Genomic DNA, 22,931 nt, shown 5'->3' on the forward strand with positions numbered 1-22,931 from the left:
TCACGTAATTGCTTTACGTATATTTTGGTGTTCTTGGGAGCAAAGTTATTAGAGGTCTACTTGTCCAAAATAGCAGTTCCTGGGTCATGCAAGAAATCAGTAGCCCTGGGGGCGTTTCACAAAACTTGCCATCAGTGACAAATTACATTTTTTGTTATAAGCTACTGAAATCCTTGTTTCGATGGTTATCAGCAGATTTTTCACTGATTTTTGTCATTTGTCATTGAAAAAAAGGCTTTCCTATACGAATACATTGAACTAATACCAACACTACCTCAACAAAACGTCTAACAATGATGTTAACTACTTCTACTACTACTGCTGCTCTTAATGCTTCTACTGCTATTACTACTACTACTACTACTACTACTACTACTACTACTACTGTAGGAAATTAGATTCATACGTGTTTTTCTTATGCAAATGACTTTGTAAAATTTGCATAAAACTGCCGTTAAAAATACGGTGAATGAAATGTAGTTCCTCGATTTATAAGTTTGTTTTGTTATCTTGAGGAAGAATTGTTATATTGTGTGTCTATGTAAAAAAGTAATAAGATTGCATATAATGTGTAATAACTAATTTTTTACTTCATTCAGGTGTTTGTACAAGAATAGCAAAAAGAGGAAGGATATTTGTTTATAGAATTGTGATAGGTCTTTATATGTGGGCGCGGGAATCTGCCTGACATAGCAGATACGTAGGTACACATTGCATCTTGTCATGGGCGAAGGAGGTTATGCGTGTGTCGGGCCGTCTGTTTAGCATGCAACGGCCTTGTTTCTTTTACACCTTTGAAAGAAGTAAGTTGTTTTCTTTACATGTCAGTTTGATAGTAAAGATTGTAAGCTTTGATAAATGTCTATGAAATGTTTTTATGTCCTTCAGGAGAGGAAAATAAGGATTATTTTGGAAGAGGAATGTATTTGATTTTGTACTTGACAACTTCCGTTAGTCAGAATAGTGTGTCTTCGTAGGGATATGGAATCCAGTTAATCAAATTACATTGATCGTTTAAAGGGACTATGTCCCATTTGCAGGCCAAAAAAATGAAAAAGTTAAATTCCAACTGCATTTGAAAGATAATACTAATTTAGAACTTCCCTAAAAAAGGTGGGGCTTGAAAATGTCTTCAAGTGGGAAAATAACGACTATTTGTTGTCAAATCGACTTTAGGGCTATAGAGCCCAAAAGTAATAGTCTTGATTTTCAGACAATTGTACTAAATGGTCATACGTTTGTTGCTGCACAAAGATTCAATCAGTTTAATCTTGGCCATCACAAGAAGTGGGTTATTGATGTAGACATGCTCATGTACCCTTTACAACTCTTTTCATGTATGTTATTACCAAAGAAGAAAAAAAGCCAGTCAGTCACTCAATAGTGTCTGACAGTGAAGTCTAGCAAGTAAACGGTTTTCCTTGCATAATTTGAATATGAAGACACTGCTAACGTTTATATTTCACAGATAGGACATACATGACATGTTTTCATAATTCCTGCAAAGTTCTACAGCATTTGAGGTTGGCTGCAAAAGGGACATAGTACCTTTAAATAAATGTTCTTACATTTATTCAATATGAGAAATTGTCATTTAAATGGTTAGTGGTTAACGCCTACCTGTATTTAGTGCGTGAATTATTGATTGTAATGATTTCGCCGTTGAGGGCGAATGGCGTTAATATTGTGATACAGATGGCGGCGCCCATGAAATCTTTGTATGATAATTTAATTGGTGATTTACTTTATATAATATGTTATTAGTATACTATAAGGATGTTTTAATGATTTGTTATAGACATACTAGCGAGGTTTGCTGGAAGCTGTAATAGTGTGGTTTAGCTGGGACTGTGTTGTCTTTTGGGAGCCGGGAGCCGGGAGCTGCTCCGGCTTGTTGTTTCAGAGACCTTGGGTAGGATATGATTTAATACACACATTGTTTAATTGGTATACAAAATGTTGTTTATTAATGTATTTTGAATATGTACTTTGATATAATATGTGTTAATTAAAGACAATGATATTGTCTTAATTATTATATTATTATTGATGTAGAATACATTAATGCCACATTTTATGTAATAATGTAAACCAACAGTGTGATAATTTACTGTCTGTTTACCTCGCCCACATTGTTTTATACTATCAGATATATGTTGATAAGAATCTATACTTGTCTTGTATTTATGTTTGGCACATCTGATTGATTTGCAGGGTTTTCTTTTACCGCTGATATATGCTGATCTAGTCAATAAATGAGCTCATCACCCAACCTACACTCAAGCTGCTCTCAACTTCTTTATTGCTGCCTTATCCGTATTACGACACTACTACTACTACTACTACTACCTACTTCTACTGCTACTACTACTATTACTACTACCAGTGGCGTATGCAGGATGTTTTTCAAGGGGGAGTTAACATTTTGAAATCGGGCTAAAAATATACCCATCGTAGACATAAGTCATGAAGGGGGGTAAGAGGACATTTTCTTTGGTTTTTTTGTCCCCCCCAAAAAACGGCTCAGCCACCCCCTCCCCTGCGTACGCGCCTGACTACTACTACTACTACTTCTACTACTATTGCTGCTGCTGCTACTACTAAGACTACTACTACTACTACTACTTCTGCTATTATTATCATAATATCTTAACACTATTACACTACTCCTCTTACTCCTGTTACTACTGCTTGAGCTAAATCTTTTCGCATGTTCTCTCTTTCAGAAACTACAAGAGCGCAAGGATCTTCTGGACGAGCTAGCAGTGTTGGACCGAATCTACATGCAGAGTGACTGATTTACAGAGTGCATAAATAAATTGTTCAACATCTTATGAAAGTCTTAACTTGGATGGAATTGTAAATAAATCAGTTTATACATATAGAAAATAAAGAACTTCCGAAAACTTTAGACAAAAATAATTGAAAAGCTTCAAAGCTCTGGATTTTAGATTTTCGTGTTTGGGACCGTAAAAGTAGGTAAACCAATTAAACTGACGTTTGTGTGTCCAAATATTTAATTAAACTACCCTGTGTGTTAACATTTTCTTCCAAACATATTTCATTTTGGGTTTGTTATATCGCTGCATGTTAAACTTTCGACAATAAATTTTTCGTAATTTCATTGTAAATTTTGGATAATTGAAAAGTAGTGATGGTATAAAAAAAAAGTAGAGAGTGATATAGAATGTCTGAAATGATGCAATGCACACGGATATTAATTTTAACCAAGAGATGGACAATGGAAATACAAGATTTTTAAATTGCTGATTGAATTAGCATTACCTCAAATCAGCACCAATTTTAGGTTATCAGAGCTTATGCTCTTTTACAAGTTGTCATCGTGAGCTGCAAAGTGTATTGCAGTAAATAGATGCCTATTAAACTTTGAAAAATATCTAGGGCAAATTTCATATACTAGTATATACGGGGAAGCAAAACACATCCCGGATACGTAACCAATAATGGAGAAAATTCATTACTAAAAGAGAAAGGGAGAGATATGAGATAATTTATTGAGAGATAGTGATATAGGTTGCGAAGGAGGGAGAGAGAAAAGAAGATAAAGAGAGAGTGTGCGAGAGAGAGAGAGAGAGAGAGGAGAGAGAAAGCGAGGGGATGGGGAAGGAACAATATAATTTGTATAGAATCTATAGAAGATTAACAAAGTAGACGACAGAGAATGTGTGTATGTGTTTGTGGGTTCGTGTGTATAAGTGGGTATTGTGTGAGTGGATTAGAGGAAGAGAAAGAAAGAGAATGGGAGAGAGAGAGAGAGAAAGAGTGGGAGAGAGAGTTAGGTTGAATAATGATAACCATTAACCTTTGAGAAAACCTTTGTTTCCTTACACTATTTCCTCTAACAGCACTGAGCTAAAGTGTTCTAACCTCCATATTTCTTTTTACGCTGCATTAACTCCATTTATATACCTCTCTTTAGAAATCTAGCCATCTGATTGGTCGAAATTGCAGTCGTGATTTTAGCCATGCCCTCATACCTGCCTACCATTCAATGGCCTTTTGTAACGTGCCCTCACACCCGCCCATACTGGTAAATAGTCTTTTTTTTTAAATGCCTCATGCTGTAATTACCATTGGTTTACGTGTTAAAATTGTCTTTGTGCGAGCGCGGACACCATACAGTGCTTTTTGTCTGCGATTCTAAAATGATTGAAACTTTCAGTAATTTTTCCAGTGAAGATTAACTGGCATTGTCTTAAATTTTCTAAGATGTTTTAACCAATCTTTACTCAATGAAAGGAGAAGGTAAGAATTCTTGGTAGATTTTTGTTTCAATTCGGCGTATAAAAGACATATCGACAGCTTTATATTCGAGGTCTGGCTGTTTATAGGCTCTCGGGAACTAGCACATCTGCCATGACCCCTCGGTGCGCCGCCCATCCAGGCGCACGGTCATAACAGGATATGCGTGCGAACCCTTGAGCACATAAAACAGCCAGGCCTCTCAAAGCATCTCTATATTATTCATTGACCCTTTTATTTCGATATGGCACTCAAACTTGGTCTAAATATGGATCAAAATATTTCTGAAATGTCTTGCAATTCTATTCTTTTGGTGCCTTTTATCAATTGTATACGTCCTTTGTATATACGTCCATCAGGCGCGTACGCAGGGGGTGGTTTTGGGGTTAACCCCCCCCCCTCGAGTTTTTTTTTGTATGTGTATGTTTTATGTATGTTTTTTTAGAACCCCCCCCCCCACCTTTTGAGATTTTTTTTTTAAATAAAAAAAATTGCCAATGGCTGACCTTAACCCCTCCCCCCCCCCCCAACGAGACAAAATGTCAATTTTCAATTTTCTAGAACCCCCCCCCCTCAAAAAGGTGTCCTCTTACCCCCCCCCCCCCCCCCCCCCCCCACCCCCGCTTATTCAGCGGCTGACTGAGTCGTTGCGATATTTTGGGGTACTCTAAACAAAACAAAAAAATGTACGCTTACCCCCCCCCCCCCCCGGCTGATTCAGTGGCTGGCTGAGTCGTTGCGATTTTTTTGGACCGATTTTAAACCCCCCCCCCCCCCCACTTGAAAAAATCCTGCGTACGCCACTGGTCGATGAAATACAATAATATACAAATAATGCACTGCAGTGAGGGCAAGAATTACCCTCACAAGATACCTTTGGAACAGTTGAACATGCCCGAGGCGATAGCCGAGGGTGTTTGACCTGTTTCAAATACGTTGTTAATTATAGTCTAGATCTGCATCTATGAATGATCTAGATCTAACTTAGATCTATTTCTAGTTTTTTTTTAATGTTTTGATCTTACTTTCTTAGTCTTACCTTTAATCATGAATTCAGGATCATCCATCATAAACGTGTAATTCAATGGCTATGCAACACGCCAACAGGTCGAAAAACTTGAAATTGAAACTCCAATTTCAACATCTAGAGTCTACGTAGAACTTGAAGTAACTTAGAACCCAAACCAGCAAGGTACAAATGTCTTTCCAAAGTGCAACTTTCAAACAGCGATAATGTGCATGTAGAATAGTTTTAAAAGCTGAAATAGTCTAGCCAAACATATAATATGTGGGCCTACTTGTAGATCTAGGCCTACACAAAGTCTTGTTCTGAACAACTTGGTCTAGGCCTAGGCTTTATTATTAATGTTCACCACACAATCGTAAATTTTAACCCTTTGCTTACGGGAACCTGGTGGTCCCTGTGTTAAGCCTATGGGAACTATACAATTCAGTAATCAACGGGTTAAAAGTATTTGAAGTCGTTGCAAGGTCCTGGTGTGCCTTCTTCTGCGAAAGCGAAAACGGAAGTTGTTGATCGGAATTCACATGAACATCTACATTATCTGAGTCACGATCCGGAACTACTATTTCAAGCGGCTGTCTGGTCGTGTGCATGGAATAAGCGCGATTAGGCCTGTTTGGACCTGGTCCAGGACCAGGATCTGAAACCAATTGAGTTGCACTAGACAAAGTGTTGTTTCTTTTATCGTAGAGATGATTTCCCAGATGTGTCTTTGTGAGGACATTTGTTGCTCGTGCCTAGTGTAATTCTTGAATGACTGCACACTGTGGTGACCACTCACTGATTGAATGTCTCGAGACTCGAAACCGCCTCTATCCACAGTCGTGATGCATGTTGCTCTTAAGCAGTGGTTTGTGTACAACTTTAAGCATCCAGCTTTCTGGGAAATTTGTGTCATCTTATTTTCCATAGTGTTTTTGCCAACTGGAGCATTTCAGTACCAGTTGTCACTATCTTCTGGCTTCTTTGCTTTTGGTTTCTGCCATAGAAAAGAGCGATCTTTGTTGAGCTTCGATACGTAGGCCTATCGCAAGATCATCTCTCAACTGGACACTTCCGGGTTTGTGCTTGATGGAACCTCCTTCCTGAGCTTCACTATATATTAAAGACGGCTTCACACTTTGTGAGAATGTTGCCTTGTCACGAATATCAAAGGTATGCAAGTCCAAAGGTGTCTCTGTACGCCATACCTGATCACATGCATGGATTTCTTACTACACCAGGATCCATCTTCGCGACAGACACTTGAATAGAAAGTGCACAAAACGTCATCCAGTCGAAGCCTGTCGGTTGTGATTTCATCTATTTAAATTTGTTTGAGGCCCAAAAATGCTTCAGATTTCGCAAAAGCCAAACTTTATGCTCTTCTTGGCAGCCCTGCATTCAATAGCTCTTGCATTTCTTCAGTCGAAAGCATTTCAAACGTAGGCGTTTTAAATTCCGCGGCAGCCATTTTGGCGAGTAAAAGTAAAACTATAAATCTGAATGGTTATGATCGCAAAACATGATCGCTAATGATCGGTCATTACCATAGGATAATGACCGGTAGTTATCCAAATTTCCCGTTAGGCTAAATAAATGCATGGTCACATGTACGCTTTCAACCAATCATTTGATTAGGATGCACGTCATCATTTTATAATGCAGATTAAATGACTTCGGAAAGCATTTTAGAACAACTAAGATTTTAGTTGTGGTTTAAAGAAAGTTAATTCTCTGATGGGTCGGAAGGTAGTGGGGAGAGAGTTCGAAAGACGCAAAGCTGCAGATGAGAATCTTCTGGTTGCGTATGACTTTGTCCTGTCGTTCGTGGGTTCAATGAGGTGATGAGATACAGAACGGAGGGATCGAGTGGGTCTGTATGGTGTGACAACTTGTCAAGCTCAGATAATTATGTAGGCCTAACTGGGACAGAGTTGATTAAATGCCTCGAAAGTTAGAAGGATGACTTCGTATCGGATTCTCTGGGATACGGGTAGCCAATGGAGTTCCTGTAGAGTGGGAGTGATGTGCTCTTGCCTTGGTAATTTAGAAACTAGTCCGGCAGCTGAATTTAGAATCCGCTGTGTACACACCAATACTTATATGCTATTTTGCGCGTATGTCTATCCGCGAGTGCGAGCAAAACCTTCTCCATAGACCTGTGTACATTAATTACAAAAACCTTGAATTTCTACTTCTATAATTACCCATATCTTTTATATTGATTGACGTATCGAGCCAGAGCTAGGAAAAAGAAAGTAAATATTGAATAAGCATGTAAACTATTGCCCACACAATTTGTATCGTATCTTCTGTAGAATTCGGGCCTTTTTTTGTTTAAAAACACCCTTTTTTTCTTTTCACTAAAAATCAAAAAGCCCCATATTACACGTATGTCTATGGGAAAAGATAAAGAACCACAGTGACAAGATGTTTTTTGTTGATTGGATAGAAGTGTTTCTTGTGGCGGAAATTAACCAGTGGAAATGTCTAAGAGAAGAGTACGAGTACATTGTTTGACCTATTTATTCGTCCTTCCTATTGGCTGTATATAATTCGGGCCTTTTTTCATGAATATAAGTGCTTTTTTTAGAGTCGCGAAGAACTCAGTAATCTACCCAATTTTGATTACGCATTTATACACATGCAACGAATGCTTATGCAAACGCAATGTCATTCATGTTAATATTTTCGAAGTTTTAGCACTCAGTTGTTTATCATATTTTCACGTGATTATTTATTTGTTATATTTAAAAGCTTATAAGAAATAAAAATTGATGGATTGGTATAATGTGAACTTTTGGTTCAGACTGATCGCTAAATTGGTACGTTTGTCAGCGCAGCGCATGCATCGAGGTCGTGCGCTGTACCTGAGGCGAGCAAAAAAAAAGCCCCAAATAACACGTACTTATCCCAACATGCGCATGAACACGCGTCAGACCAGCGCGTACTGCTAGTGTCTTTCTGGCGACCTTCATCTACGCAGATGCAACATATTGGGCGAAACTTTTCAACATATCAACCTTTTCCGATCGACTCCACAACGTTTCGTTCACAAAGCAATCGCATGACCAGAACTGGTATATACCTTTAAGTGAACAAGAACAAATACCCTCAAAGAAAAGAAGAAAAAAACATACAGCAACAACAGCAACAGCAATAACAGCAACAACATCATAAAGGATAGAAGGCAAAGGCAGGAGGTCGTCACTTTTTTGTCGAAAAATAGATATTGAAATTTTGGAAATAAATTGTCTAGCGCGGAGCGCTTTGAAAATTGTCAAGTAAATGCAATCCTATAGGCAATGCCTATTTATTATTACAGGTTCTTGGTTAATTTATTAAAATGTTCATTCTTTTTCCATAAGTGATCTATTGTTTTTAATTGAAAATAATAATCTGTAGAAATTCTCTCACTACGTGATCGCAAAGTCTGTAGAAAGTACAACCCGTGAGGCAATTTCGAAACTAGTAGTCTCCTACGTCATACCTGATAATATTCGAATATAACAATGGATAAACGTAAGTTGACATGATTTCAAAAGGCAACAGAGTGAAAATCAGAAAAAGCCCCAATCACAACTGCAGCGTGATACCAGAATGAATTCCATAAAATGATATTATGAAACTTACTTTGTGATTTAATGAAATAACCAATGCAGACAAAATCTTATCTTTTCATTAAAGAATAATTTTTAATAGCTAGCTTTCTTAAACTGGACTAAAACAAAGACCGTATCATGAAGTTTAAACAATTATGGCATGTGACGCAAAAAGTCAATCAAGATGTCACGAAATATAAGATCACCAAAAAAAATGTACACAGAATGAATTCTAGCTTCATACAATAAAAGTAGTCATATGAATAAACACCAAAGTTATTTTGTTCGAGAGTCTCACGACACAGAGCAAAAGATTACATTTATCTATGAATGAACTTAATAATGATTTTTTTTTCCTCCTTTAAAAAGTGTTCACATTTCAAGTATTTGATAATAAACGTATACACAATTCATATCATCACTGGACATGATATTCAATAGAAGGTTACTGAGCCCGTAAACAGTATAACACAAGCATTTTGGAAAGTTTCTCTTGTTCAAGCACAGAAGAGAATATTTTGTATAGTAGCTGCGATATGATTAATAATGTTGGTATTAAATGTTGTTTAATACCATAAAACCAGCAATGGATTTGAAACACAGAAGAAATGCAACTGTGCGATTTAATTCACGATAAAAGAAAGGTATCAACTGCCAGTCACGTCGTTAGACGATCATGAAAATCAACGAATGTGTTACCCATTCAGTTAATAAAACAAACATTTATTCATTAGATCACTTACCCGAACGATAATAAATCAAATACATACATCGATAAAACATCTAATAATTCCATAAATCAATGTAAATCAAGGTCAATGGGTACCTGGCAGGAATTAATTCCTTGAAATGCTAGAGCGCCGTAATGGCAGCCATGCTAAAGCCGGGGTAATAATTTCCAAAGCTCTTTGGAAGCGCATAGAGACGTTATAATGTGATATGCGCTATACAAGAACTGAATATTTATTATATTATTATTATTATCATGTAGTAAACAAATAATTTATCCAAGTGGTCAATCATTGCCTATCAGAAACTAGAAACCGATTCTGACATCAAATGATACACTAAATAATGCAAAAGATGCAATGACTCTTTGTCAGCTTAAATCAAATGTTTGTTTAGTTTCACAATCAACAACATTACTAAAACACAAGTGAGATGATAGATCAGTGACAATTATATTTACAATTGCTCTACTAAAAAAATCCCCATATTTCTAAATTTGCTACTACACAGAAAAGAATAGCAACCATTCTTTGCTCAGCTACCATTAGTTATTAAATTTTCCAACAGGATTATAAAAAAGGTCAAACAATGTATGAATTATAACTTTGAAGGGAAACCACGATTCTCAATCTTTCAAAGATTGTACCAAACAAATGAAGACTTAGCGAGTCTTTCCCCTCCTTGCCTCCTCATGCACACGGTCTTTAACTGTAGTTTTAACTTAAATTTTCATTTCAAGATTAAGCATGATTATAAAGAAATATGGCATACAATTTGTTTTCTTTTCGTTATTTGAATAATTTGTTCTTAAAGTGAACCGTTAACATTGTTGAAGGTAGATGAAAAAACTGCGTAGTTCGTGTATGAAATGTTACTTATTATATTCCTTCTACCGTACTAACCCTCTAACATGCAAAACATCCTGAAAACACTCTCAAACCGCAAAGATATTTATGGTTTTCTTTATGGCGTCACTGTACACCCTCTAACAGTATTTTTATCCCAACCAATTTTTTAATTTTTCCAACCGTTTTCCAAGACTTAAAACAGGCTTTAAAAAATGTTTCAACACTCAAATGTTTGGAATGGTATATAGAGCCAATTCATTGCTTTGTGACGATTTACATTCGTATAAATTCAATTAAATTATAATAATGTAGTTGGGAGAATTCAGGAATCGATCAGATCAGGTTTTCCCAATCGGTTTTCATTAATAATGGTCCGTTTTAACTCAGACTTTCAGTTTCAGATTATCTTTAATTGTACATCTAGCATTGAAGTGTCTACCTTAGCACCACTTTTTCTCATGTGAACAATGGTAACAAGTCCCTTTAAAGGGTGCATGACTCCAAAGCATGATACAATGGAAATAATAGAGGGAACCCCCGTTAATTAATCATATATATACATATTTCATTTGTCAGGACTTCAAAAATAAACTGCTTACAAGACCAAAAGCCCACGATGTAATGACAAATTCTTGTCCCAAGAACTTTCAGTAAATAAATTGTTAGAAGGACCTCAAAACTGACGTATCGGTCTCTTGGGCTGTCAGTCTCGATGTGCGCCGGTCTCGTGAACAATCGGATAATTCTTGTATTGAATTCCTGCTAGACGGTGTGTCGGGATTTCGGTCTCGAGGGCTATAGCCATGTTCTGGTGTGTGTATATATATATATATATACACACACACATTTAATACTTCAACTCGTGTATTTCATGGAGTAACCCCATAATCTTAGAGAGATTGATTTCGGCCTGGTTAGGTACATCGTTGCATTGCTCATCCGATTTCAAATTGAACGTTGGAGGATCCAAAATCACAAAGGCCTTCTGGATTCTACTAGCTCCATCCTATGAAATGAAAATCAATTGAAATCAACAGTCATGATGATTAATACAATGATAATTTTTTACAATATAAATAACACGAATTGGTAAGTTGTGCTTTTTATTAGGAGATATTGTTAGCCTAGTATTCATTATAATGTAAATATCTCAATGTGTGTTATCCATATCAAGTAAGATTATAGGCCTAGAATTTGCATTTTAATTATGTGTGTGTGTTAAAGATAAAGTTGAGTTCTGGTCATGCGATTGCATAGTGAAAGAAAAGATGTGGAATGGATCAGAAAAAGATGATCATGTAGCATGTAAGTATTGGTGTGTACTGCGAGGTTCTAAGTCATCAAAATCATAATAAATTTGGCCCAGTCTTGGTAGTAACAAGCACTGTACACAGAAAGATGTATATGGGACTACTTACATGGTGTTGGTATCTTGATTTCCTTATCTTTCTATGCTCATTACTCAGCCAGTATACATTTTCTACCAAAGTTGTTTGGCAAATGACATTTATTTGTAATCTTGAACAATCAGTGTATAAACTTTCGTTTGATTCTGTGAGAATTTTTTTTTTAAAACCAGAACTCAAGTTTATCTTTAATGTTGTGTTGGTTTATGTATGTGGGTATACTTTATAATTTATGATATTATAAGACGTGAGGTTCCAGGCTCATCTTTGGAGCATTACAATGCGTGATTCATGTAGAGAAACTTAAAATGTCGACTGCGTTTGATTAAAATTTTTTTTAAAAATGAATAAATAAAATTACGCACGCAACAATGATAGCAAATAGTTTTCTATGGATTTTTGTTTAAATCATCACTTTCTTACGGTTATTCAAAGTCAAAGTCATTGTGACTATCTATTTTACTTTGTAAATATCAAAATCGAAGTTACGATAATCGTATAATTTGGATGTGAAATCAAGAGGCCGACGGTGAATTTTATTTATCTCAACTAGCATGGCCAAGAGGATGATGGATTTTATGATGGAAAATTGCACTAAATTTTGCTCAGTTTTAATGGAAACAAGATATTTTTCTACTAGTATGTCAAAGCAGGCCTTCGTTAGAGATTGACATTGTTTCTTCAAATAAATTTGTGGGAGAATAGCATAAAGTAGGTGAAACCACACTATTCTTGATCAAAATCTGATGATTAATTAATTGATGATATCAACAATTCTAGATATAATACTGTACTTTACTCACTATGTGAACTACATATTCTTTAAACATCCATCCACGGTGTTGCCAGCGTTTCTCAAGAGAGCATGTGATTGGTTAATGTCTCGTCGGATGACCTCAAGTTCTTGTCGGGTCAAGTCACGAGATACACTTTTTAACCAGTGTTCAAGGTGCTGCGCTACCAGGACGGGCCGATTAGTAGCTTCAGCCGTAGAACAGCCGTCTCCATCCCCAAAGCTGCTCTCTACATTTTACAAAAAGGAGACAACGAGCGTTGAATTTAAAAAAAAGTTACGTACATGTGAACACGATTGTATAGACGTTCAAGAAATCAACTTACGAGCAATTGCAATATACTATTGTACTGCCTATAGAAATCATATTACGTAATATATCACTGTCATATTCGCACATTGCAACAGGTGATGCACAAGGATATTGATATTGTCTTAGGTTGATGGTGTGAAAGTATTTGCAATCGCGTTTGTGGATATTAAATTCAAATATGAAACGCTGGAAAACCCTATGTGAAGTATTGAATGAAAACTCTTTGAGAGAGAGTCTCGGAGTAAAGAGAGATAGAGATTCAGAGATCTTGGGATCCGGTGAACATTTACCACAATTCCATCACTGATAGTTCATGCAGAACTTGTATCGTAAAGTTCACCTCCAAAAATGGCTGTCTCCGTAATATTGTTGATTGGCCAAAACGTTTTAGTAACGCAATATGGCGTACCCATCGTTTTATTTTCTTCTGTAGCTGACTCGGCAGATTTCTTGACCTTCTGTTTCTTCCCATGCAAACTAGAGAGTGTATAGAGGTAAGGGTTGAGAGACGAGTTGACAGGGAGGACGAAAACAGCAGTCCAGGCATACACCTATCAAAAGAATAAAAGAGAAGAAGACACTTTCAGCAATTAAGGATCAATCATCGAATAATCGAATTCAATGGAAAGACAAGCTCCGAGACAAGCCGAGAGCAAAATAAAATAATATCACATTTCAACAATGATTTTGTATGAAAATAAATAAACAAATTTGAATGCACTCGCTCATCTGCTAATTTAATTTAACAAATATATATTAATCTGTGTTCGATTGTGGTAATGAATGGTGATTATGGAACCAAGGTCAAAGTTTTGGAGCATCATTTTTACCGGAACCAAATAACTTATTGAACACCTTTCTTATATCTGCAGCCTCGTACCATGGAAAGTCTGTAATATATGAAAGAAATGCACTCATTACCGAAAAGGAGATATTTGCATTCCACTCAGCCAGAAAACAGTAACAGTTAGTGTTTCTGAATTTGTTTTGTGTATGTAATGTAATAGTTACATATAATTTTGTGGGTATATTCACCTGAGCCGATATAGTAAGTTCCCCTGCCGCTGATAAGAGACCCATGACGATGATCGGGAACCAGCAAATAAGATCCGTTCCGACAATCAGTGACATCTTCCAAGCCAACTTGATATCTTCAGTCAGTCTTTTGTCATCTCTGGAACCTTTACCTGTCTGAGCAAGCATCTGTTTGGACTGTTGATAGCGGATGTACATGGCCAGGTAACAGAGCAGAGTCACAAGGAAGGCTACAAAATTGGCTCCAATGAACAAGGAGATTGAGTAATGCCATCCTGCAGGACGATCAACCGTCAGAGGCAGGGCCAAACAGACCCCGGACTGTCCGTAGAAGTTACCTTTGCTGTACGCTGGGATTACCACAGGTAGGACGCTAACCAGAGTCCCGATGCACCAGATGATTAGCTGAGAACATCGAGCAGCCGTGGGAGAAAGATGGAGTCCTTGTTTGAAGGGGAGAAGGATGTGAATACACCGGTCAACACTGATCATCATGATAAACATGACAGAAGCCTCACTTGATATGACCGAAAGCATCCCCGCCACCTTGCAGAGGGCGCTAGACTGCCATTCATCAGCATGCAAGGCATAGTTTCCTCTGTAGTAGATATCTGCAGATGCAATTGTGATCATGTACAGACCCATCATAAAATCAGAAACGGCCAAATTCGTGATGAAACTGGACTGAACAATGGTTTTTCTGTCTTTCTTTTGGTTGAATACCCTGTATGCGAAGACGAACCCGTTTCCGATGAAAGCACTGCCTCCTAGAATCCAGATGAAAATCCGTAGAACTCCATTGGCCATGAGTTCTTCGCATGATGAGAATTGATCACGTGGTGCATTGCATCCGACCGAATCCACCAATCCAGCGAGACAACAAAAGACGTAACGATCAGCATGTCTATTGAAATAAATATGATATATGGTTTATGTTTAGAATCAATAACATGATGACTTGAAAGGTATTGCAAGTATAGTAAACATGAAATAAAACTACGTCAAATTTACTAGGACCCTAGTAGATTGAGGCATCTTTAGCAAATTCATAATCGCATTATTATCCTTGTTTGTACATGTTTATTATGATAATTTTGACTATTAACTATAACTTTCATTTAAGTAAAAATCAAAAGATGATGAGGAAAGATGACAAGTCTTACATCCATTACCTCAAAAGTATTCTGATACGTAACCTTTTCTTGCGTAAACAGTTTCCTATAACAATAGTAATTTTAGTTGAATATTGGCTTATTTTCAGTCTACTGAAGAAGCAGTTAGTAACATGACAAAATAGCTCTGTTTCTGGAAGAGTCTGGAGTATGAAAATATAAGTATACAGGGGGAAAGGAACGTTATTATAGAAATCCAAACACGAACTATATCTTTATCTTTTAGGCTACGTATACAGAATTGCCTTTGATCTCCAATGATTTCGGATAGGTTTTGTTGTATGAATGTGACTGGGCCATATGTACAAGCATTGCACAGAAATAATAAGCCAAGAGGCATGTACCTGATTCACTTTAGCAAATAAAAATGTTATGTCACAGCTCGAATTTTCGACGTTTCCAAACAGTTTCCTCGGGACCAAACTTTTTTCAAACTGCTATCAAATTGTCAAAAATGTTACATGAAATTATCATTGGCTACAACGCATTCAATTCCTTGGTTTTATCATTTCTGTTTTTTTTGGTGCAATCATGGTACGGTCTAACTAGTTTATTTATATTAGATTTTTTTTTAAACGAACATTTTCCGTAGGTTCCCCAATCCGTGGAACACATCACGTCCCGTGTCTGTTGTAACGGTGATGGCGGTCCCACGAAGATCCCTGCAAAGAAATCCGTAAAATCATCATGTTTATTCGTTTAACACGATCGAAAAGACAAAACGTCAACCTCAAGCAGTTGCAATATAGCCTAGGTCATCGCTTATTGAATCGTATACGAACACGATAATGATGCCAGACTACGCATTCAGTATGTATTTACTAAGTAAATACTATGTATTTACTATGTAATTACTATGTAATAAGAGCATGATTTCTATGGAGTACACAATAAGGTATTAAACTTGCCTTTGATTTGATTTCTGGAAAGTTACACAGGTTTTTAGTGTACAAGTAGTAAGCGTTTGTAATTATTATGGCAATATTCTATCTTGGAGACATAAACGCGGTCAACCAAGTAATAATTTGCGATGTATATGCTGTGGTATAGTGGTCGATTCACTTCAAGTTGGCTCTTCATTGGTAGAAGAATCGAATCCAAGCCCGAATCTAACGTCCTTTCGCAAGACATTAATCCACATTTGCCACTATCCACCCAGGTGTTAATGGCTACTTGGCAATAACTGGGGTATTGAAAATTGCAGAGTCAACAGGAAGAGCAGTATAAATAATGATTTGGCCCCCTGGGTTAATGAGACCTAATTATTTATGCTAATTGTTATATTATTTTAATACTATATCGATAGAAATAGGTTACATTAGGATAAATTTACGTTAAGTAGTATTTAATCAAATTACGGTCCTCACAATTCTTGAAGAAGGGTAAGATTCCCGAATGCTCCCGCCTCGACAACTGTGAGAGGATTTCCTGAAAGGTTTCTAAAAGAGATTAATACAAATAGATTGCAGTCTATTTATCATAAGCCGCTTCTACTAATAATCAAATTACAAAGCACAGACAATGATTTTACTGTATGAAATCAAATCAAATGTAGAAGCTATGTTTCCTGCTCTCAATAAAGCTTTATCGGAGTCTTGTGTAACTGGACTTCATTGAGATCAAAGGAGAAAATACATCCAAGTCAAAACGTGGGAGTGAGAGCTTTGAAGCTATATTGTTAATAATAAAGTGATATCCTATAGGTTTGCATCTCGCTTAACATTTGAGTTCACAGGCAGATACTTACAGCGTTTTCATACGATGGAGACCATCAAAAGTACTTCGAAAAAGACTGCGAATACTGTTCCTCGCCAGATTCCTATAATGAAATAAAAAATTAAAACACAATGGTACATACATTGATACATATATCTCAGCATAACGGTTGATAAACTTTACCTAATGTTGCCGAGTTTACTTTGCCACTTTGGATGTGTTCCGAATCAACTCTGGGGGTGTTTCACAAAGCTGTTCGTAAAGTTACGCATGACTTTACGAACAGCTTTATAAAACACCCCCCAGGTCATACTTCAAACAACGGGCCCGTGCCAATTCATGATTCTCTTAGTGGCCACAGTGTTCATTCTCATCACACTGTGGTATCTACATTCCAGTTTTCCAATGGCCAGAGTGGTCACATTCATTTTTACCACACTGTGGGGTCTTCTAGTGACCACAGTACGTACATTCGTTCTCCTAGTTTCCAGTGTGACCAACATATTAAACATATTGGCCATAACATGCTGTATTTATATATTTGGAGAATCGTCCATGTAGCCATAATGTAACACACTGACATATATTTTAATATTGTATTTCTTGAAATGTAGTCATTCTAAATACACTAAAACTTGGCGGCTGTATGTTAACAAGGATTCTGGCATACCATTTGCCTCCTGCATATCCGGTAGATTTATCGATCATTACCCGGAAATTCATTAGGAGCACTACTATGGCTCTAAAGCGAACTTCTCACTAGAAATAAAACCTCTAGTACACAATACACAGGGTCGTAAAGGTAGGCCTACATACTCACAAATTCAAAAGATTTTTGTTTTCCAGAAATGAACCTTGTTGAATTTCTTCCAGAGAAGATGCTTCCAAGCACCTGTAATTAATTCACAAAATAAAACCGGTATGTCCAATTTTCTGTATCGGGCTGGTAAACCAAACCATAAACGAAAGTAGTTACGCTCTTTTTGTATCGTCATTAAGTCTCTAAAACAAAAAAGAACAGGAAATGACATATCGCACATTGCTTCGCAATGCATTTTCGTTGTGATATTGGTTTTATATACTAGCAACAAAAATTATGATTATAATAGTAATAATGATAGTAATAACAATAATGATAATAATAACAATATTAATATTATCGTAACAGTAAAAAGTAATAATTATAATTTTAAAAGAAATTATACAAAAATATTTATATAATCCGGAATATAAGATACCTCAGTTACACCAACGAGATCGCCCACAGACCGAACAAAAAAGGTTATACCAGCAGTGACCAAGAATCGTTCGTATTGGAATCGAGGTGGATTTGGTTTGGCCCAGACCCACTGGAAATCATTTGCTTAAGTTTAAGAAAAAATAACCTAAAACACTTATACACAAAAGAAAAATCAATTATAAACAAAATCAAACAGATACTTACAAAGAAATCAAATAGGGCATCATCAGGGGCATGAGTTGATAACTAGTCCCTTCTGTGATGTCATCATTCGTCACAATACTTAAGGATGAATTGCACGGTCCATCTAGTTCGTCACAGATCAGAGATCTAAAGAAGATGATTGGTACATGGATGAGTCTACACTGCACAAACAGGGAGAGTTTATGGACTAAACGTATTTTGTTCCAATGCCTGAGTACACCAGCACTTTAAAAAATGGACACCGACATGGAATGAATTAAAAAAAAAAACACACACTAGGTTTCATCAGATTTGTCTTCATGCTTAACATAAAGCAATAAGCTCCGAGTCAAATCAAATCAGTTCATTTTTATGAAAGAGTTGTTTAAGCATTTATTTGATATGTTGTAGAGGTGTCGTGGACGAGTGGATATGACACTGGACTGTGACAAGTCCCAACGCGGCACTTATGTTCTTTGGCAAGACATCGATCTACATTTGCCACTCTCCACCCAGGTGTTAAATGGGTACCCGGTAGGATGCGAAAGCTAATGTGCTTAGATTAGCAAGTGTGCGCATTTAAAAATGACGCCTAGCTGGAATGCTCCCGAGGGAGTGGAGAATGAGCATACATTGTGTGCGGGTAAGCCTGAATCCGATGACCGGGGTAATAATATGATTGCAGGGCCCTCAGGAAAAACAGTACGAATGATGAGACTACCCTGGGTAAACAAGACATATTATTATTAGTGTTTTATAACTGCTCATAAACCATACATTTTAACATTTCATCTTTTCAGACAAATAAATCAGTTCAAATATTACCTACCACAATTGCGTGTACTTAAGTGCATAACCTTGTAAATAAAATCAAGTGAAATACAGTCAAACCTGCTTAATTGACTACCTGTCTATAAAGACCATGTTTTTTGTTTCCCTTGAAAATAGTTTCTCATTGAAACATGTACTAAAGGAACCTATCTACTAAGACCACTTTTTGTGTTTCCCTTGGGCGGTCGCTATAGACAGGTTTGACTGTATATTAATATTATAAATTATTTACAATTTTCTGAGCTGGCGGGGAAGGAGCCTTAGATCCACCTGGTCCGGGCGACAGGAGTAGGATAGAGCATCACACTCACAGCCTTGGGGGCATTGACCTTTTGGAAAAACAAAATCCACTCCATTAACATGTTAATTCAAAATACAAGTAATGAAGTTAATTTACTATTTCCTGAAAATGTAAATTTATATTGTCATTCTATTATTAAAAGTATAATGTAATGGCAGTATCTTACTTGACTATGTCGTGGTATTTTTTACACATTAAACGAATCGTGTATACTACCATTCTTTCTTTTTTTTATACCAATCATGCCAACATTAACAAATTTTCATTTTCTTTTAAGAGTTTTTTTGTGTGTGTAGTGATGTAAGTTTTTAATGTACTGCAAGGCATTTTTTTTTTACCACATTGACTACTTTACCCGAATCAATACTACTTGATCAATATTCACTGATTTATTGATTTATTCTGTCGTTGATGCTGTTGTTATATCGTTGTTGAAAGATCAAGTGGTTTGAATTTGTAACTTCAATGTACACAAGCCTAATGTAATACCATACAAATTACAAGTAATGTGCTGTACAGAAGTATGGATGATACCATATGTTCATTTGTGTAATTACCACCAAAATAATAAATATAACATACCACAGAATTCCTCATCGTCTTGTTCGGGACAGTGTATGTTTTTATCGCACACGTGATCAAGAGCGATACAATAGTGTTGCCTATGACATCGGTATGATCCACCCGGGCACTCATACTCATCTACGTTCGATTTATGCAGGGGTGTAATTCGGAGATATAAAACAGAAAAATACATTAACTCTTTATATGCCACATAATTAATCTCCATGTGCCAGCTAGCATTTATCATGGGATACAAATACCAAAGGCTTCAACATTCTTTTCGTTTTCTTTCATGGACCTAAGAAACTGTTAAATTGATTTGAAAAAATAGCAAAGAATAGACCTAAAAAAACTGGTTTCACAACATACTTAGAGCTCGGGCTATACAACTACGACGTAATTAAAGGTTAAAAGAAAACTTTAAGTTCTCGAATTCGAACCCCAAATTCAATGCCATCATTCAACCCAACATGTCAATATCTTTCTGCAATCTTTAACTGTGGCTCTGTTACTGCGAATTTCTTTCAAATTCCCAATCGACTAGTGTATACACATCTTATTATAAATTGAATCCCTCCATCTGATCTAATGAAAATCGTTAAACCAAAGTCACCGCAAAAGGCTTCATCTTCTCCGGAGGGGCAATCCATTTTTCCGTCGCATCGATATCGGAGGGGGATGCAGTAAGAAGAGGGGCACTTCAGGTATGACTCTGGACACTCAAAATTACCTGTACAAAATGAATATTTAAAGGATGTTAATTGAGAACAATGTGTGATATGCGCTGTTGCATAATATGTGTGACACAAATAGCAATGAAAATGTGTAAACATGACCTGTGAATTCCTGTGAAAAAAAGCATGAAGCCCTTCTTCCTTTACTTAATCTGTCTTGTATTCATCATAACTGAATTTGAGTTCTCACTACAGCTGTAAATGAACTCTTGAAAACCATGACTCTTATTAAACTGATAAAAAAAAGCCATAAACTTCAAAATCGTCGTTAAACTTAAATACAAAATTATCATGATGCCAAAAACGAAGGAAAATAAATTATAAAGCGTTTAGATTAAGCATTTTAACACTCGTAAATACTGAACATCATTGAAATTAAAATGGCGCCTACCACAGGCTCTTAAATGTGTGACGTCACGACATCCGGTGAAGAAGCCATATTCATCTAGTTCATGAAGACACCGTGTTGTGTGTGACGCGCATGCTCCGTTACTGCACGTGATATCTGTAGCCAAATCGCAGGCGTCACCCGAAGTGCTATAAGCTGTGCAAAAGAAGTGGATAATCGAAACATTTAATTGGGCCAATAAATCGAATTTAACATTTTCAAATGTGTTCATACTTTTTAAGCAAAGGGTGTTCTTGACAAATTGAAAGCTTACCCGAGGCTCGCCCGACATAGCAAAAATAATGTATGCAGACTGGATTCCGAGTATTGCAGTTCATTCATTGATAACAGGTTAAAGGAATTACTCGTCACAAGGTCTCCAAGAAAGAAACATACATAAATATGTTAATATGTTAGTAAACCGGTACAGGCTATTAGTCTAATGATGCACAATGTAGGCTATCATTTTTATAATAGGGTAAAACTTTGGGAAAGTCATTACGGTGAAAAGTATGCTTTATCTAAAGACCATCTCGCCTCTCCTATAATACATTTTCAAGTAGGATCAATATAAATGTAACATTGATCAGTAATGCAGACAATTATTTACTCTACAACTAGAATCTGGATGATTTTTGTTTGTATCTAAGATGAAAACCACACTCTTTGACCAGGTTAAATACTCAGTAGTTGTCCGGGTCGAAGTAATTCGGATTGGGTTTGGTGATTTTATTTTATTTTATTTGATTTGATTTTCTTCTGCATTCATGTAAGTTTACAGTTTTTCGATAACAGTAATATAAAGTACAATAAGTATTTTACTGACAATGAATCATAAATTAGTAATTACATATATATAAACTGTTATTTTCAAAACGAAATGATAAACCGTCTCAAGTACTATATTTCCTCAAACATTATAACACATTATAAAATTATTTGCGGAAGAAGGAGTGTCATTGTAAGCAGATTGCTTGGTAAAACGATAGCCCCAGACAAAAACTCATGAGATCACAGAGTGATACTCACCACACTCGGATTCATCCTCGTTCGTATTTCCTATGCAGTCGATCACACCATCACAATGAACCTGCCTTGGAAAAAGCGAACCGTCGTAGCACTGGAAGGCAGAATGAAAAAGCTCCAACACTGTGTCGGGGGAAAAGGGGATAGAATAGCATAAAATTGTGCTTGGGCTTCTATTATGATAGTGTTTTTGATGTGTTTGTTCCGTAATATAAAATCAGATGAAATGCATACAATGTAATCATACAGAGAGAAAAGGACAACATACGGCTGGTAGCCCATTTTCAGCTACAACTGTATTTGTGCTGCTGGTCTTCATGGTGCCACAAAAGTGTGGAGGGTAGAATTTGAATTCTTCCCCTTATAAATAGAATAGTTTGAAGTTGACCAAAAAATTGCCCAACTATCTAGAATAGAATAGTTTTACAGCATTACAATAGTTTTGCCTTACGTCGTTAGAATAGTTTGAAGTTGACAAGATCTGCCCCCTGTCACCATCATAGGGAACTTCGGACAAATAAGACCAAAGACTAAAAACTTTAAAATATCGTATCTACACCTAGAACCAATTAACACCAGATTGACATAAATGTGATAAAATAGGGCCTGCATGGCTACAGAGAGTCACCAACAAATTCCTATTATTTGAAATATAATTTATTACCACATCCATCTTCATCTGATGCATCGTAACAATGGCTGATGAAATCACATCTCTTGCCAACTGGTATACACTGACCATTGTCACATGCAAACTCATCTTCAGTACAAGGCGGTAAGG

At 36.5% G+C, this 22,931-nt stretch overlaps 1 protein-coding gene and 1 long non-coding RNA gene across 2 annotated transcripts; both read right to left on the reverse strand.

The window, feature by feature from the left end:
• Positions 1-12,665: 12,665 nt before the first annotated feature.
• On the reverse strand, positions 12,666-22,168 carry LOC105445291 (G-protein coupled receptor GRL101-like). Its single transcript, XM_030994329.1, has 10 exons — positions 22,150-22,168; positions 21,128-21,280; positions 20,616-20,732; positions 19,370-19,466; positions 16,915-16,986; positions 16,535-16,606; positions 15,749-15,829; positions 13,996-14,899; positions 13,370-13,511; positions 12,666-12,877 (listed from the first exon to the last, which is right to left on the reverse strand). Exons 1-10 carry the CDS (start codon positions 22,166-22,168, stop codon positions 12,666-12,668), a joined length of 1,869 nt encoding a protein of 622 aa, XP_030850189.1.
• Positions 22,169-22,170: 2 nt separating this feature from the next.
• Positions 22,171-22,925, reverse strand: LOC115928141. Its single transcript, XR_004065913.1, has 2 exons — positions 22,815-22,925; positions 22,171-22,273 (listed from the first exon to the last, which is right to left on the reverse strand). It is a non-coding gene; the product is annotated as an uncharacterized LOC115928141 (long non-coding RNA).
• Between the last annotated feature and the right edge of the window lie 6 nt (positions 22,926-22,931).

This window comes from Strongylocentrotus purpuratus, unplaced genomic scaffold (genome assembly GCF_000002235.5).
Source record: "Strongylocentrotus purpuratus isolate Spur 01 unplaced genomic scaffold, Spur_5.0 spur5_scaffold_21, whole genome shotgun sequence".
NCBI lineage: Eukaryota > Metazoa > Echinodermata > Echinoidea > Camarodonta > Strongylocentrotidae > Strongylocentrotus > Strongylocentrotus purpuratus.